General features: G+C 52.3%; 1 protein-coding gene and 1 long non-coding RNA gene across 2 annotated transcripts in view; one reads left to right on the top strand and one right to left on the bottom strand.

The window, feature by feature from the left end:
• Positions 1 to 5,167: 5,167 nt before the first annotated feature.
• On the bottom strand, positions 5,168 to 6,631 carry LOC108310780. Its single transcript, XR_001827915.2, has 2 exons — positions 6,528 to 6,631; positions 5,168 to 5,913 (listed from the first exon to the last, which is right to left on the bottom strand). It is a non-coding gene; the product is annotated as an uncharacterized LOC108310780 (long non-coding RNA).
• A 299-nt stretch (positions 6,632 to 6,930) lies between these two features.
• Positions 6,931 to 17,389, top strand: part of MGMT (O-6-methylguanine-DNA methyltransferase) — a 277,526-nt gene continuing 267,067 nt past the window's right edge. Inside the window, exon 1 of the mRNA XM_017537881.2 lies at positions 6,931 to 7,033. Coding sequence (XP_017393370.1) covers positions 6,953 to 7,033 — 81 coding nt within the window. The 5' untranslated portion in view covers positions 6,931 to 6,952. The remainder of the gene's footprint in view (positions 7,034 to 17,389) is intronic.

The raw sequence follows: 17,389 nt of genomic DNA, 5'->3' as shown, positions 1-17,389 counted from the left end.
CTTCCTCTTCATTCCCGTATCAGACCTGTTCTCCAGGCCATGGTGGGTGCATGTCCCACTGGGAGGGAACCTCATGCCCCTGCCCACGGTGATTGGTCCACAGCTGTCCTAGTCATCCATAGCAGGCCAATTGGAGCCCTTCCCTAAGATTCTTTTTGGGAGAAGCTGAGAGAGAGCTTAGATATGGTTCAATACACAAATACCATTGTGTATTTCAACTCAGGGCACAGAGCTGAAAGGATGTAACCCTGGGTGCTGGGTGGGTGAAGCCTCCCTGGAGCTGGGGAAGATGAGAAGAGGAAGTCCTACGGAGGGCCCAGAGAGTGAGAGCTGAGCCCAGCCTCTGTGCCCTGGGGTCCTCCTGCCTTTCCTCCCCTGGGCTGTAGTAGTTCACTTTCTAATAAAGGTCCTTTGGATTTGGCAGCTTGGGACTGGGCCTCCTTCAGTTGCACAGGGAGGAGCATCAGCAGAGGCCGCCCGACACTGCTGTCACCGAGAAATGAGCACCCCCAGCTTCACAACTTTCCCTACCCCTGCCAAGAATGAATAAACTTTCCCCAACCCAACCAAGAATGAAGATTCTGTCCTTTTCCTGTCCTGTGGGCTCCTGGACAAGAAGGGAGGGACCCTCGTTTCCAGGAGCTGCTGATGAGACAGACGGAGGGGTCATTCTGAGGACCTCAGTGTCCATCATTCCTGACTCCCAGATTGATTGCAGTTACATCAAGCCAAGAGATGATGGGACAGATGGCCACCGGCACCTGCCCCAGTACCAGTTCTGCTGCTCAGGTGATGATCACTCTCCCACACTGGCCTCCTGTTACATCAGTAGTTCAGAGCACTGGGCTGGATGGAAGCCCTTACCCTGGGAGGAAATACAGCCACTTTCCCTTCCTAAATTTGTATTTTGGTGACTGAGACAGAATCCTTGGTGTAGCTGTTTCTCCTGTCTTAACTTCATTTGTGGTTTCCCAGTCAGAAGCAAATGACAGCAAATCACAACCTCAGCATCGAAAGCCCCACATCTCTTGCTTTAATTTCCAAGTCACAAAAGCACGGGCACTTCTGGTTCATCCCAGTGGAGCAGGGGAGGGGGGAGACCCACTTCTTCCCAGCGACCCAGGTGCACACTCCCCAGCTCTTCACACCACTTAAAAGATTCTGCCCAAACTGCCAACCATGTGTTACAAACAAAGCCCTTCCCGAAAATGGATCAAAAACACTTTGTAATGAGTGTAGGAGCTGGTTTAAAAAGGGCCGACATCAAACAAAATGCCAGCCCTGAGTCACAGGCACTCAAACAGCCCCTCCCAGCCTGCGAAAACATCCTCCCAAGCGCTTCCATTTGTGTAGGTAGTTGTCCAAGCCAACGTATTCAAATAAATACATCTGAAGAGTGGACTTTTTTTGTTTACATACCTTATGTACATTCTTTGGGTAGTCAATTGTCTAAAGTTGGCACATTTTGAAGAGCTATATAAAGTTTGCAATGCTCTCTTTGTCTGCTAATTACTGGACAACTGGATCTGAATTCCACAATGGGCTACCCACTACACACTGAGGCTCTTGAAATGGGCTTGCTGGGGCAGGCAAAGGGGCTCACGCCTGTCATCTTAGCACTTTGGGAGGCCGAGGTCGGTGGATCACCTGAAGTCAGGCATTTAAGACCAGCCTGGCCAACACGGTGAAACCCCGTCTCTACTGAAAATACAAAAAATTTAGCTAGGCGTGGTGGTGAGCACCTGTAATCCCAGCTACTTGGAAGGCTGAGGTGGAGAATCGCTTGAACTTGGGAGGCAGGGGTTGCAGTGAGCCGAGATGGCACCATTGCACTCCAGCCTGGGTGACAAGAGAGAGACTCTGTCTCAAAAACAAAAGAAAAAGAAAAAGAAAAGAAAAGGGCTTGCTGAAGGGAGTGTTGACGCAGGGAGGGGCCTTCCTTCCCACTCCCATTGCCCCCCATGCGTCTCCTGGGTAGAGGTTCACGCTCCAGAGACCAAACCATTTCCTTATCTGTGCGCCATTCAACTACCAGCCCCACAGGGGCCTGCAACAAGTCCCATACATCCATCTCCAGGCCCTGCACCCACGCTAGCAAAGGAAGTTTCAGGAAAAGTCTTTCCCATAGGAGTCTTTGGGCTGCCTCTGGCTCATTTCCTTAGGAATTATCCTTTCTGCCCTTCTTGACACGAAAGGGCCTAAAGGGTTCCAGATCTCGACAGAAGCTCCCAGGGGCTCCTGGCAGGTGGGTGTTCTGCCTCTCTGGAAAAATGCAAGAGTTAAGGATCCCCTCCCGTGTTAGTTGCACCCCCATCCCCTTTCTCCACCCTGCAGCATGCCCTTGCCATCTGTGTGAGGCAACGCCTGAAGCCCTTCCTTCCTGCCCTTTTTCCTGCCCACTCGTGGATTACATCCCTGCTGCAGTCACGCCACGATGCCTTTGCCATGCTGACAACTGTGTCACACAGAAGTGTAATCAGAAGCACCTGGCACCTAGCCCCCCAGGACTTATGGCCCCCACCTTTCCATTTCAGGCTTCTTCCTCCAGAGTCCTCTAGGCTCCCCAGCCTCCTGGCCTCTCCCAGGTCCAAGGAGCTGACTCCAGCTCTTGGCTCTAACATTTACAGGAACACTGGGGCTAAGAAAATCAATTGTGTTAATCAGCAAAGCCCTCCACCAGAGATGCTATCCTAAAAGCAAACCATATGTAAAACACTTAAAGTGGGGAGCTCTGTAATATGTTTCTTTTGTTACACGACCATCACACATTTGTCCAGAGTTTGGGGCTTTCAAACCACATAAGGTTTTATGTGATCGTTATAAAATCCCTTCATTTCCCAAAGGTAGGGTAGTAAGGATTAAGTTTGACTACTGAAGACAGCTTTGTTGTAAATGGTCTCTAATGTCACAAAAGTAGCTTGGGAAGACAGGCTTATTAAACAAATTTCTTGGGTTGCAAATCATTAAAGCAATCGCATGTCGTGTTCATTTGCTTAACCTGAAAAGTATCCATTTGGATGTTTAAAGAAACTATGCAAATTCACATCGTTCCCAGTGCCCACGAGAAAGCTGGCTGATCTTAAAGGAAATCCAGGGAGCTCCTGGAAGAAGTCAGACTGGCGTTGAGCGTAACCTTTTGTGGTTTTCCAACCTCTTTCGTAAAGGCTGTTGTAAAATGTAAAATGTTCTTCATAGGAATCTGTGCCGGAGAAAAAGGGGTTATGCTTTGCTAATCTAAAGATGGGAGACCTCGAAGGAATCTCAGCCAGCTAGTCCTACGCTGTCATCCTTCAAATGGAGAAGTCAGGTGCTGCTCCACGAGGGGCAGGGCTGGACGGCATCCCGAGCCTCCATGTCCCGTGTTCCTTACTCTTCCGTGCACCAGGTGACCTCCCTGCTTTGGAGCCATCCTGTGTTCCTTTAACAGTAGGATGAACATGCAGGTGATGATGACATTGTAATGGGACAAGGGGGAGAGGCATGCGAAGCTCTTGATGAAAATGTGGGTTTTTGAAATTACCACGACGAAAGGAGGAACTTGCACCAAAAGTGTAGGGAGTGTGGGTTTGAGCTCTGCTCATTCAACAGCCTGAGCGGTCACATCCTTGAATCCTGGTCTTTTGCAGGCCAGTTCTTGGTCAGGTGGTGGCTGTTTTCCTCTTGCCCCTCTGTGCTCTAGAGACCCTTATTTGGCTCCTGATTCTGGAGCCCCCTACAGACACAGTCTTTACCATGGAAGTAGCTATAGCCCTTCACATAGTCCTTACGACTGCGCCAGCAATGGGACTGAGTCCTGCCAGCGGAGCCAGAGCCAGTCCACACATCTCCCTGGAAGCCAGCACTTTCACGTACTGCTTGCCCACTCCCACAGGCCCCTTCTAAAAGGCCTTTGGATGATCATATTGGCATTTCTTTCCTCGGGTGGGGAATCAGAGATGCTAAGACTGGCTAGTCTCTTTTTCTTAAGAGTTTAGGGATTCAGGAGACAACAGATGCTGGAGAGGATGTGGAGAAATAAGAACTCTTTTATACTGTTGGTGGGAGTGTAAATTAATTCAACCATCGTGGAAGACAGTGCGGAGATTCCTCAAGGATCTAGAAATAGAAATATCATTTGACCCAGCAATCCTATTATTGAGTATATACCCAAAGGATTATAAATCATTCTATTATAAAGACACATGAACACATATGTTTACTGCAGCACTGTCCACAATAGCAAAGACCTGGAACCAACCCAAATGCCCATCAATGATAGACCGGATAAAGAAAATGTGGCACATATACACCATGGAATACTATGCAGCCATAAAAAAGGATGAGTTCATGTCCTTTGCAGGGACATGGGTGAAGCTGGAAACCATCATTCTCAGCAAACTGACACAAGAACAGAAAATCAAACACTGCATGTTCTCACTCATAAGTGAGTGTTGAGCAATAAGAACACACAGACACAGGGAGGGGAACATCATACACCAGGGCCGGGGGAGTGGGGGGCTAGAAGAGGAATAGCAGATGGTGGAGGACTGGGCAGGGATAGCATTAAGAGAAATACTTAATGTAGATGATGGGGTGATAGATGCAGCAAAACACCACCATGGCACGTGTATACCTACGTAACAAACCTGCACAATCTGCACATGTACCCCAGAACTTAAAGTATGACAAATAAATAGTTTAGGGATTCATATTAAAATGTTATTCAGATAAAAGTATGAGTCATGTGTTAATTGCAAAACTACTTAACAGCACACTTCCTAGAATACCAGTGGGAACTCTGATTCAATTTTGGCCTTGATTTTCCTTTGGTGCAATTAGGATCCCAGTTCTAACTGGGTCCTGGTAGTAACAGGCTGCAGAAGGCCAGGTGTATAGCATTATTTCTTAGCAGTGTGGTGTGGTGCTGGTGGTTTATTTTCCCTATGCACACATGCCCTCACACATAAGGACAGTCTGTATAAACGTAAGGTGCATTATTATAAGACTCCTTTACAGAGGATGAAACAGCATTAGAGAAGTCAGATAAGTTTCCGAAGTGTTGCAAGAGGCTAATAGAAAAGACTAGAGCCAAAGGCAAACATGTCTCATCTCTCCTTCCACATTAGTTTAAATGTGAATGGCTGCTTGGAACAAGGGGTTGAGAAGGATTCCGAGGCTGTGTCTAGGCTCAGTGGAGAAAAAGTGCCTTTATTTGACCATGAGTGTATACTCAGGGCCTAGTTTATTTTCTACAAGCAGCTTTTTAAAACATGTCTCATCCAAGGCACGGTCTAGGCTGGGCAACCTCAGTGGATCTGGGTGCGGCCTGTCTTGTCCCCAGGGCTCATGTCAAAGCAAATCCTGCTGAAGTTCTCCTCTGAACAACCCTTATCACCCATACTAATATGTGGGATACTATTTTGTGACCTGCAAGTCACAAATACGAAGGTATGAGCATTGGCCAAATCCCAACAGGGAAGATACACCAGGAGGAGAAGATCCCTTTCCATTAAGAAAACAAGCAGAACCTAGAAGGCTTCTAGCATGGTGGCTCAGAGCATGTGGGCCTTGGGTGGGACCCTTGAATCTGTTAAGGGGTGTGTGACCTCTCCGAAGCCTCCAGGGATGATACTACTCACTAGGGTGGTTATACCCATCATTTTAGGGACAGTGGTTTCTGTACCCACTGCTTAGGGCTGCCATAATCAAGTGACACACAATGAGTGATTTAAATCACAGAAACCTACTGTCTCATAGTTCCGGAGGCCAGACGTTTGAAACCGAGATGGGTTAGGACCCTGCTCCCTCCGAAGGTTCCAGAGAAGGGTCTGTCCTCTGCTCCCTCCGAAGGCTCCAGGGAAGGGTCTGCCCTCTTTGGCTTCTGGCGGCTTGCAGGTGCAACCCCTCAATCCTCCTCTCCAAGCGGCCTTTTGCCTATAAGGACACGAGGCATACTGGATTAGGGGCCACTAATTGATGGCCTCATTTTCACTTGTTACCTCTCCAAATAAGGTTCCCATCTCCAAACAAGGTGGCACTGTGAGATGTTGGGAGTCAGCACTCCAACATCGCTTTTCTGGTGGACACAACCCCAAGCAGGGCCTGGCACTCTGTGAGCTCTCAGGACAGCAGCTGAGTCAGGCCCTGGCGGTGTCTAGGCCGTGAGTGACTGCAGCCCCTGGACGGGACCGTGCACCACAGGCCCTGGAGGCTGCCTCCGCAGTCCCCTTACAGGGTCTCTGCTGTTCTGGGGGGTCCCTGCCGGCGGGGGAGGGGGAGGCCCCAGGAGGGGAGAGACTCGCTCTCCGGGCTCAGCGCCGCCGCCCCGAGCAGGATTGGCATTCTCACTAAGGGGGCGCCGTCCTACCACCCCGCGCGCCTTCAGGACCACCCGGGCACGTGGCAGGCCGCATGCACGCCCGCGGACTATCCCTGTGACAGGAGAAGGTACAGGCTATTTGGCAAAATGAGGCACAGAGCTGGACTAAAGGTACGGGCTATTTGGCAAAATGAGGCGGAAGCAGGGAAGGATCTGCCTGGGCTCGTACCAGCTGAAGGGCCAACGGGGTCCGGCGCCCAGGCCGGGGCCGGCGCCGCGGGAAACCAGGACCAGGGTGGCCGAGTCCAGAGAGGCTGCGCAGAGCGGCTCAGGCCCGGCGGTCGCACTGAGCATGCGCAGACTCCGCGTGCTCCGGCCCCGGCCTTGGCCCCGCCCCTGCTCGCTTTCCTACCGCTGAGGTCCTCGGCTCCGCCCCGCTCTAGACCCCGCCCCATGCCGCCGACCCCCGTGCCCCTAGGCCCCGCCCCCGTTCCCGCCCCGCAGCCCTGGCCCCGCCCCCGCTCACTCTCAGGCTTCTCTCGGGCTCTCCGCTCCGCCCCGCTCTAGGTCCCGCCCCCCGCCGCCAGCTCCCGTGCCCCCCGGCCCCGCCCCCTCCCCGCCCTTCAGCCCTGGCCCCGCCCCCGCGCCCCGGATATGCAGGGGCAGCCCGCGCTTCCAGAACGTTTTGCGTCCCGCCGCTTGCAGGTATTCGCGGTCCGCACGGTTTGCGACTTGGTGAGTGTCTGACCCGCCTAGCTCCCGGCACAGTGCGGGGCTCTCCCTGGGGAAGGCGGCAGCCTCGAGTGGTCCTGCAGGCGCCCTCACCTCGCCGTCGGGGCTTGGGGCTGCCCTGACCCCCACCCACCCCAGCCTTCCCCGGTGCCTGGGGTTCCTGGACCAGGCTGCACCGCAGTGACTGTGACCTCGCGTGGGGCGGGGGTCGTGGCAGCCCCTGCCTTACCTCCAGGTGCCAGCCCCAGGCCCTGGGCTCTTCCTGCCTCTAGCTGCTGCGGGAAGCTTCCAGAAGCCCCTGCGCAGGCCTTAGCTTGCAGCAAGCCTTTAGCATACTTGGGCAGGGTCCCATATTAACTTCCTGCTGCAGGCCAAGTTCTAAGGGCCTCCTGGTTACCATGGCTGGTGTTTGTGTATATCACACCCTAACTGTGTTCATCAACACTTAGAGTAAGCAAGGCGGGTTCGAGATTCACGCACACTGGGCACTGTCATTCCCACGTCGGTGATAACGCCGCAGAGGAGTTCTGAACCATGTATTTCGCTCTGGTGGATTCATCATCTCCTGAAACCTGAGGGTGGTTGCTCTCAGTTGCCTCAGCTGAGTAGCTGGCTTTCTGTCCTGGAAAGCAGACTTTGTACACGTGTGCAACCTTTGCCTACTGGGACCATCATCAGACAGGGAAGTGGCTTGGTCCAGAGGGGTCACCACAGCTGTTAGCAGAATGTTAAGCGGTTGAGCACGGAGAGCTGAGAATTAGACGGGTTATTTACATAGACATCAAATATACACCTGTAGAGTATGTTAGGTCAGACTCCCCCATCATCTCCGCCGTCCCTGGGCAGGTGACTAGGTGATGGTTTTGTTTTCCGGGCTCTCTCGATGGCTAAAAACTCAGGGAGATGAACAAGATTCTAGAAAACCAAAAGCTTAGCACATTTGGTGGGTTGGGGGTGTGAAAACTTTGGAGGAAACCGCGTCAAGAGCCTGGCTAGTGGTTAACATCACGTTAACTCAGAGGGCCAGGATACTTGATGGGACCCAGAGCCTGCTTGCAAGTAGCAGAGGAGAGCTGGCCTTGCTCTGCCAGTGTCCGTCTTCTGGGCGCTCTCCCTCTCAGGCCAGAATTTGAATAGTGGAGTAGTGTTTGCCACCGTCGGGGGCCGGGATGAAGTAGGCCTCCAGTACAGAGCTACACTCAGCTACTTTTCAATGTAAATAGGCTTTTTGTTTAAAAAAATATATATCTGGGCCAGGACAGTGGCTCACACCTGTAATTCCAGCACTTTGGGAGGCTGAGGTGGGTGGATCACCTGAGGTCAGGAGTTCAAGACTGGCCTGGCCCACATAATGAAACCCCATTTCTATTAAAAATACAAAAATTAGCCTGGTGTGGTGGTCCACGCTTGTAATCCCAGCTGCTTGGGAGGCTGAGGCAGGAGAATCACTTGAATCCTGGAGGTGGAGGTTGCAGTGAGCCAAGATTTCACCATTGTACTCCAGCCTGGGCAAAGTGAGTGAAACTCTGTCTCAAAGGAAAAAAAAAAAAAGTCTGTATCACAGTAAGGGTTTAATAGAATTAGGCATTTCTCTAAAGAGGCTGTTAGGCGCTACTTTAAAAAGGCTACTGTGTTAAAAAGGCTGTTAGTTAGGTTTAAAGAAATAGTGCCCTCATTATACGTTGTTCAGCTGCTCAGATTCCTCAACCTTTTCCTCTGGTAGAGAAGGCAAGGGCTGTCTGCTGAGGTCTTTCTTTGATATCACCTGGGCCTTCCCATGCCAGGTGAGGTTGGTATTCCTTCACAGGTGTCTCAGTCAGGGCCTCTTCTGTTCTTCTGCAGGGAGGAAGGGCGCAGGACGAGGCCTGAAGAAGAACTTGCCTTCCCACTGTCCCCCTCGGAGTTTGTTCTTCAGTCCTCTTCCCTCCCTTTCTTAGGACACCAAAACCCTGAGTCTTTCAATATTTTATAATAAAATAAATGTACTAAATTGTCTTGTTTTTCCTATTTTGCAGAGGACGTACACTTAGGAGCCAGTGATTTGAACATCCAGGTTTTTGGTGTTAATGCCCTTTTCGATTTATAGTATATTCTCTTTGATAGAAAAAAATGGGAGGCAGAGCTGAATTTTTCTGCATATCTTTTCCTTTAACATTATTCTTTTTGTTTTCACGCTTTATTCTGACCCCCTTGCCCCAGCATAAAGTTCCTTGTCCAGACCCAGTTTCCCTGAGGCTTTTCACTTCCTTCTGGGACTCTAGTCCCTCCAGGGGACACACTGAGCCTCCCAGACCCTGAGGGGCCCTGTGCTCATTCAGCTCCTGGGCTGTTGCTACCATCCTTCCTGACCCTCTCTTTCCTGGGACAGGCAGCTTTTGATATAGCTACTTTCTGAAAGAGCTGGGGTCTTATTCAACAATATTATTATTTTTAGAGGCAAGATGTTGCTCTGTTGCTCAGGCTGGAGTACAGTGGTGAGACCATAGCTCACTGCAGCCTCAAGCTCGTGGGCTCCAGCGAACCTCCCACTTTGACCTCCCAAGTGGCTGGGACTACAGGTGTGTGCCACCACACCTGGCTAAATTTTTGTGTGTGGAGGCAGTGTGTCCCTGGGTTGCCTGGAGTAGTCTCGAACTCCTGGACTGAAGCAATCTTCCCTCCTAGGCCTCCCAAATTGCTGGGATTATAGGTGTGAGCCACCGTGCCTGGTCTGGCAGAATATTATTAAAACCAAACCTGAAGGTTTTAAAATCAGAGACACAAACCATCACGTGACCATGGATTGCCCGTGCTCAGCCTTTTTATAGACACTCCTGATGCACAAGCCAGCTGTACGCCCCACTCTTGGTTTGAAGTGAAAGGGTTGATCTGGGAGGGGAGGAGGTTTGAGCTAAGCAGGAGGGCCCTTGGTTAACATGAGGGTTTTGTTGACCCGCCCTGTTAGCTCTGCAGGCCTGTCTTGGGTAGAGGTAGGTAGAAGTTGGAGGCCTTGTGTTGTGGACCAAATATTGCAAGATGTGTGTTCTGTGGCTTTTCATTAACTGCTGCATATCTGCTGGTTGGTGGAAACAGTCTAATTTTCTTTTGACTTAGAAAAATAGTACAGCTTGTATAGGAGGGCTGCGTAGTTTGGGGAAAATTATATAATTAATGAATATAGTATGGAATGTAATGAATGACTTACTCCTTCATAGAACTATTAAAGTGATTTATTCATGAAGAGGAAGAAATCATTTTTGTGACTTTTGTTCATCTTTGAAGCATCAGAGTGGCTTTGGCAGGTGTGGTTCGTCTGTAAAGAGATCACTGAGTCCTGCCACGGTGCTCGGGGCCCGGCAGTGAAACCAGTCTGCAGCAGCCCGAGCTCCCGTGGCTCCTCCAGCTGAACACCTGGATAGGCTGCCCTGGGGTTCCCGACGCAGATGCTGAGAACAGTGAAGCTTGTTTTTGACACCACAGTTGTTTCCAGTTAAATCAGCGGCTCAGCAGCAGAGCAGGGTTCTCCAAGGAGGACTCGTGTCCCCTTCACCCTACCTAGAGTCCACTCATTTGGTGTGTGAGGTAGCTCTTATAAAACCAGTTAAAAATTCTACAGCAACATTTTCTTCTGGTTGTTAAATCAGTCGTAGTGTGTGTAACCACGAAAGGGATGGCGGGCGCAGTAAATGCCTGGTGTGTTCACTCTCCGCCTCTTAAAAGTTTCTCGTTAGAGTAATTTCCTACCTGTGACACCTGTGAAGCCAGCAGAGTCTCCCACTCCAGCCCTGTCGCCCATTCCCAGAACTCTGGGCGGGGGGCACCGAATAGATAGTCCACCAATGGCGTGGCTCGTAAAAGCAGGCACTTGTTAAATCTATTTGTTTTTATTATAGACATCGATCGCAGTAATGCCTTTATGGACATTTTTCTGCAAGCACAGTGCGGGTGGCAGTTTTTACTGACAAATTGAGTCCTATACATAGAGGTTTAGAAAACTCTTACCATAGTGACAGATCAGGCAGTTCTGGCACGGGATGTTCAGAGATAGTTAGGTGGGTGAAGAGAGTGAGTGAGTCTCAGGGCTGAGAAGGAGAAGGGGCATTATATGTTGAAATGTAATGAACAGCTGCTAGTTAGTTCTCCTTTGTTTTTAAACTTTTAGCTACATTTTACTCCCCAACCAAAAGGCCTCTGGTGAGCAGCCAGGGCTCTCGTGTTGAGGTGTCCTTCCTGCTCGCGTGGGGGTAAGAACCACCACCAGAATGCGGTTCCAGCAAGGCCTAACGAGTCACAGCCCCTTGAACCTGCTGCTCTCTGTAAAGCGGGATCTTCACAAGCCACAGCAGAGGAACGTCTCTCTGAGGGTGGCCTGGGTCCTCTGCGTCAGAATTACTGAGGATGCAGGCTAGAGGTCTGCTGATGACAGGGCCCCGTGACAGACCTACGGGATCAGAAACTGGGGATGCCAGGGGATTGTGGCAGATCCTAATGCTTGAGCCCCTCTAGGGGAGGCCTTAGGATTGTCTGGGAAGTAGCGCTTTCCAGCCCAGGCAAGCTCCGAGTCCCCCTTCCAGATGGGTCCATTGGCAGCTGGCATTGCTGCAGGTTGTCTGTGCATATGGGTCTGAGTATGGTTTTGTAACTCTTGAGAGACATGTGAATCTCATCGAAATGCAAGCCCAACATGTTATCATAGCATTCAAGTTTTTGGTTTGTTGTTATGGCAAAAGATGCAGATGTTACCAGAACTTTGGCATTCATTTTACAAACAAATGTGAAGCATGTACAGGACAGCCGTGTCACATTTCACTGCCTTTTTCCTTTTGAGAGGCTTGTCTTGTCTGCATCTCCCTTTGGGTCAAAGCATTTTCCTGGTCTCAGGTGAGGGTTAACTTTCAGGGCACAGCTGAGTCCAGTCTGTGACACTCAATGGAGCTTTTCTATGGGAAGTGCCAGAGTCATGTGTGGGAGCGAAGCTGTTTCCCAGCTGGGTCACCCTGGGCAGCTCTTAGCCCTCCGGGTACCTCCTCGTCTTTTGGGTGGGGATGATCATGCTTATTCTGTCTACCGGGTTACGTAAAAGCACGTGAGACAATAAATCCATATTTTTAAAAGGTAAAAAGCACTCCATGGGTAGAAATTTTAATTTGGAGCTAAGTCTCATGGAAGGGTGAAATGAGAAGACGGGGATGAACCATTTCGAGCCCTCATTTCCCTTCAGTCCAATCCGAATCTGTCTTCAGCAGGTCTGCACACACCTGAGCCCTCACCGGGGACATGTGCACCTTCGGGGAACAGACCGGCTTCCGTTTGGACCTGAACCCACGAGCTACAGTCCTGTGCCCTTGAGCAGAGTTCCATAACCTCCCAAGGCCAGGTTTCTCTGAAAGTAGGACCAGCACAGTTCCCATCCAGAAAGAGGCCTGGCACCGGGGAGGCCTGAGTGAAGGCAGTTAGTGTTTGTGGATGCAGAGTCGCTCCGTTTTTGGTGGAGGCAGGACTAGAGGTCCCGGTCACTTGGCCACAGTTGTCACCTCTGGTGTGTCTGAGGTCCCAGAAGGTCACAGAGCTTTGCGTGCGTGGAGCAGAAGGTGGTTCCCTATCCATTTGCTAGGTCTCTGAAATCCTTATGTCTGTAAGGAGGCTGCCGGCCCTGCCACCTGTTTCTGCTTTCTTGCAGTAGACATTATCGAGTGCTGCAGGATTGCCCAGCCTCCCGATGCTCTGCCCAGCGGGCAGCGTTCTGAAGGTTCAGGTGTGCCATGCCGGCCTAGAGCAGGCAGGTGGGCTTTGAGCATGCTCCTAGGGGCACTTGGCAGTTGCTGACAGCCCGAGACACTGTCTGGGAGCCTTGACATTAATAGTCGGTTCAAGTGAAAGAACTTCCCAAAGGACTGACACAGGATCCGACACGATGGCAGTGGCCAGGAACCAGCAGTGACACCAGCATGTGACAGTATTTTCCCATGTGTGACGGCCATTCCGACCACAGCACTGAGGGGTAACGCAGGTCCACTGGGTAAGCTTGGTCAAAAATAGAAAGTCTGCAGTATTTTGTGCGTTTGTGGAAATGGGTCTTATTTTTATTTTGAGCGTCTCCTTAATCTCATGCCATGGCCCAGCTCACCCTGGTAGTTATTCGGGGCATGCTGTGCTTGTTGCCTTGTGCAGACCAGCTTAGGAAATGCTCACGGTCACCGTGAAGGAGGAGACGCTGTGAGTATCTTTGTTTTGCATATGGGGAACCCGGGCCTCAGAGTTTGAGTGACTTGCACAGGTCTCCTGGGATAGAGGTAGAGTTTTGTTTTCAACCCAGATTTATTTGTTAACCAAGCGCAGGCTTGTAACCATTTGTGCCATTTTTGCCATGATGAGCCTGAGAAACTGTTAGAAGTCCATTAAGGTGCAAGACAGGGCATGCCTGTTTACGTAGCTAAAGTTTTCTGAACATCATCGTGACCAAGTGTTGTCTTTAGCATTGTGGGGAAAGCAGTGTGCCCAAGTGCACTCCTGCCTGAAGGCGCTGGGACCCCACCAAGGCAGGCAGACAGCCGTAGCCAAGGCTGGGTGCAGTGAGGACGAGGAGATGGCAAAGCCATCCTTGTGTGTGCGTGCGTGTCATCGTTCAAGCCTACCCCACACCCCACTAGACAGTGGAGAGCCCAGGGCAGTGGGGCCAGAGGAAAGATGGGAGCATGCAGAGAGCCAGCCATGTCCTGAGACTGTGCACGCCTCAGCATGTCCCTTCCTGCCAGGGACCCGGGCCTGATTCCCTCTGAAACGTTTGCGGGACTGGGGCTGCCGCTCAGTTTTCTCCATGTGGCCCAAGGGCTGGGCATTGTGAGCAGAGCAGTGGGACTGTGGGTGCATTTGGAGACCTGGCCACAGTTCTGTTTGAGCAGGGTCTGGCAGGCATGTGGGGCTGGACTGGAAGGCAGAACCAGCTGGCAGGGCCAGGGCCTTGGGAGCCCAAATGCTGTGCTGGGTGAGGGGCTTGGGAGCCTGGTGAGGGGGGACACCAGGCTGTCAGTGCCTCCCGTAGAAGGTCACGTGGCTGACAGGGAGCTGCATGACGGAGAAGAGGGAGATTGGTGGCAGCAGGCCTGGCAGGGCAGGGACAGTTCCAGGAGATATAGCTGGGGTCAGCCCTAGTGGCTTCTGGTAGAGCAGAGCAGGCAGGAGTCGGAGAGTGTGGTTATGAGTGACTCAGTTTAGAATTACTTTTCTTATTTAGAGAGAGGAAAGCCTTGGTGTATCTGCTTTTTGTGTGAGGGAAGCCAGAGAAAAGCAGCTAGCTTTGGGAGGGTAAACACCTCTGCCCTGCCTGGCATCTGGGTTCTGAGGCAAGAGATTGCTCAGGTGCAGCATGTTCAGGTGGGGATGGCAGCAGTGGACCCAGGCTCAGTACCGGCGGACCAAGGCTCAGCACTGGCAGACCCAGGCTCAGTACCAGTGGACCAAGGCTCAGTACCGGCGGACCAAGGCTCAGTACCGGCAGACCCAGGCTCAGTACCGGCGGACCCAGGTTTGGTACTGGCAGACCCAGGCTCCATACCAGTGCTCCTACCCCAGCCTGGCCCTGTCGGGGTTAACCCATATGTCCTGCAGGAGTCATGGAATTTTAAAAACTAAACTGTCAGGTGTTAGGGGTACAGTCACATCAGAAGGTAAATTGGGAATAGTGTATGCTGGGGCTGAGTTTCCTTAAACACCGTGACACATTTCATGGGCTGGTGTGGGTGAGTGTGCTCTGGGGCAGCAGAGATTCACAAGGGTGGCTGGGCTTCCTCCAGGGCCGGGATTCGCAGGGGCCTTGTCTTCAAGGGGCTCACTCTGTGGTGGGGAGATGTGCTTGTCACACACACACATTTTGTAGGTGCTGGTGAGGGCTGGCCAGACGGAATGAGGTGAAGAGCTTTGCGTTTGTTGGGGGCCTTGGTAAGTGGTTGAAGAAGGCTTCTGTAGGAAAGTGACTGCTGAGTGGAGGTTGGAAGAGTGAGAGGTGGCAGCCACACTGAAGGTCTGGGGAGGAGGCTCCGGGGGAGGAGTGAGTGGCGGGGCGTGGGTGGCTGCAGGTCGCTGTGTGGGCAGCATAGGTGGGCAGTCCTGGAGGGGTTACAGGGCGTTGAGGCCGCTGTTACGGGCCCGGGTTGACTCTGGGAGTGTTAAAGCCGGGGTCTCAGCCTCCTGCAGTTGTGGTCTAAAGTCACGCCGGCAGGGCTGGGCTGTGTGTGTCTGGGCGATGGGCATCAGAGGAGAAGGTGTGTGCTGCACCCTGCCCGGGGCGTGGGAGACGGCACGGCAGATGCGGCGGCTCTTGTTAGTGAGGCCTTAACGCTCAAGTGGAAGTTCCTAGAATAATGGGCATAGAAAAGGAATGATATATTTCTAAAAGTGACTGAATTTAGCTAGCTATCCCAAGAAAAGCCCATGTGTGCTATTCTTTATTGTGCAGAAAAATTCGTTTCTGTCAGCATTGTGTTATCATCAGATTAAGCTGTCGAGTCAGATGGATGCTGCGGTGGTGTTGGGTGTGGGCTGATCAGCACGCTCCCTGTGCCTCTGCCGGCCATCACTCTCCAGCCCAGGCCAGCCCGAGGGGCGGGCCACGTGGGCACGGAGGGGGTTCCCACCGGGACACAGGAGGTTGCTGGGGAGGCCGCTTCCATGGTGCCATTTCTGAAATAAGGAAGAACCGTTCCTCAGAAGGAATGCACAGGTTCTGAAGGTAGGTTCAGTGTTCTCCACCCTCTTGGCCACAGTTCACCACCCGTGGTCGTCGTCTGTGCAGCAAGAGGACAGGCTCTTGGAGAGCCACGACCTGTGACCATGCTCCTGGGTGACCAACCATTTGCCAGGCGGCAGGACTTTCAGTGCTAAGATGGGGTTATCCCAGGCCGACTGGGGCGGCTGGCCCCCGCCTCCCTCCAGCTCTCTTTCCAAGGTCCTCCTGGGCATCACTGCTGTCACTTTGCCACTAGCTTGAGTCCACCTGGGCCTTGAGGCAGAAGCAGTCGTTTAATTTTCTTTGTTTTTTTTTTTTTGTTTGTTCTCCGGAAGCATGGACTTGCAAGCCTTCCTGTTGTATTTTGCCGTAGGTGTAATTAGAACATCTCCCAGAGCCTGGGTCATTTCCCTTTAGCTGGACGTGGCCCCTGCTGTCCTGTTGCATTTTCTGGATTGTTTTTCACTCCAGAAAGCCTCTGGGGTCATGGCTGTCACTTCCTCAGTCATTTTTCTCTTCTGGGTGTGGGGATCTTTTGCTAGTAAGACTTTCCTCCTTTGGGCATGAGACGCTTCTCCCCTAGCTGTGAGGTCAGGGCAGTTGTAGCAGATGGCTTCTTAGAAAGATGGAAGGCTTGTGTGCTGGTCGGGGAGAAGTTGGGGAGCAGCAGCTCCGTGGTCTCCAGGGGTGTCCTGAGTTCCCAGAATCCTGCAGCTCCTGGGGGAAGCGCTGCCTGGGGCCCTGCTGGCTCCGTGGTCTGTTGGGGTTCCTGGGTGCTCACACTACCCTGGTTTAGCTGGTGTGAGTCAGGACGCTGGGACCCATTGTCAGGCTGCTGGGAGTGGCCAGGTAGGAAAGTCAGCTCTGGGACGAAGGCCACGTTGGGGCTGCACGGCTGGCTGGAGGGGCTGCTGTCCCATGCATCCTGCCACAAGGGGTCAGGGACCCTCCCAACTCAGGGTCCCCTGCACACCCACACCGCCTCTCTCTTCTATCCTTGCAGCACCTGGGAAGCTTCTGGAAATGTTAAACCCACCCCAGACTGAGTGACTTAGTGAGGACCAGAAATGGTTTTGAGCTGGGCACTGGCGCAGAACAGGGTGAGAGCCAGCCGCGTGGTCCTTGCAGCCTTCCCGCCTGTGGCTGCAAGTCTGCGGGTTCAGGGGACCCTGGCAGTGCTGGCCTTCTGCGTTTGGGCCTCTGTCTTGGGTCTCTGCATCTGTGCTCTGCCCTGAGGCTGGGTGAGTGGGGGACCCATGTCCCTCTCTTCCCAGAGCTGCCTCTGCTCTATCCTCAGGGAACCTCTTCTGACCCCCACACAGACGTGCTCTGCTGCCCTCCCTTTGAATCCTCCCCACTCTTCCAGAAGCTACTTCAGCCCCCATGATCTCTCCCTCTCAGGGGCCCTTCACATGTCACTCTTTTCTACTTTACTTATATCATTTCCATCTCTTGATGGGGAGGAAGCTGGATTGGATGCTTTCCAAGGCCTGGGGTGTGGCTTCTACTTGCTAGGAGGCCCAGCAGAGCATGCTGGACACAGGGTGCTGTGGACTGAACTGGGTCCCCAAGATTCACAGGCTGAAGTCCTGACCTCCAATTTGGCTGTATTTGGAGACAGGACCTTTAGGAGGAAATTGAGGCTGAGTCACAGG

Source organism: Cebus imitator, unplaced genomic scaffold, assembly GCF_001604975.1.
Source record: "Cebus imitator isolate Cc_AM_T3 unplaced genomic scaffold, Cebus_imitator-1.0 Scaffold107, whole genome shotgun sequence".
Classification (NCBI taxonomy): Eukaryota; Metazoa; Chordata; class Mammalia; order Primates; family Cebidae; genus Cebus; species Cebus imitator.
The sequence above is the reverse complement of the archived record's forward strand: the minus strand, read 5'-3'. Positions and strand labels throughout refer to the sequence as shown.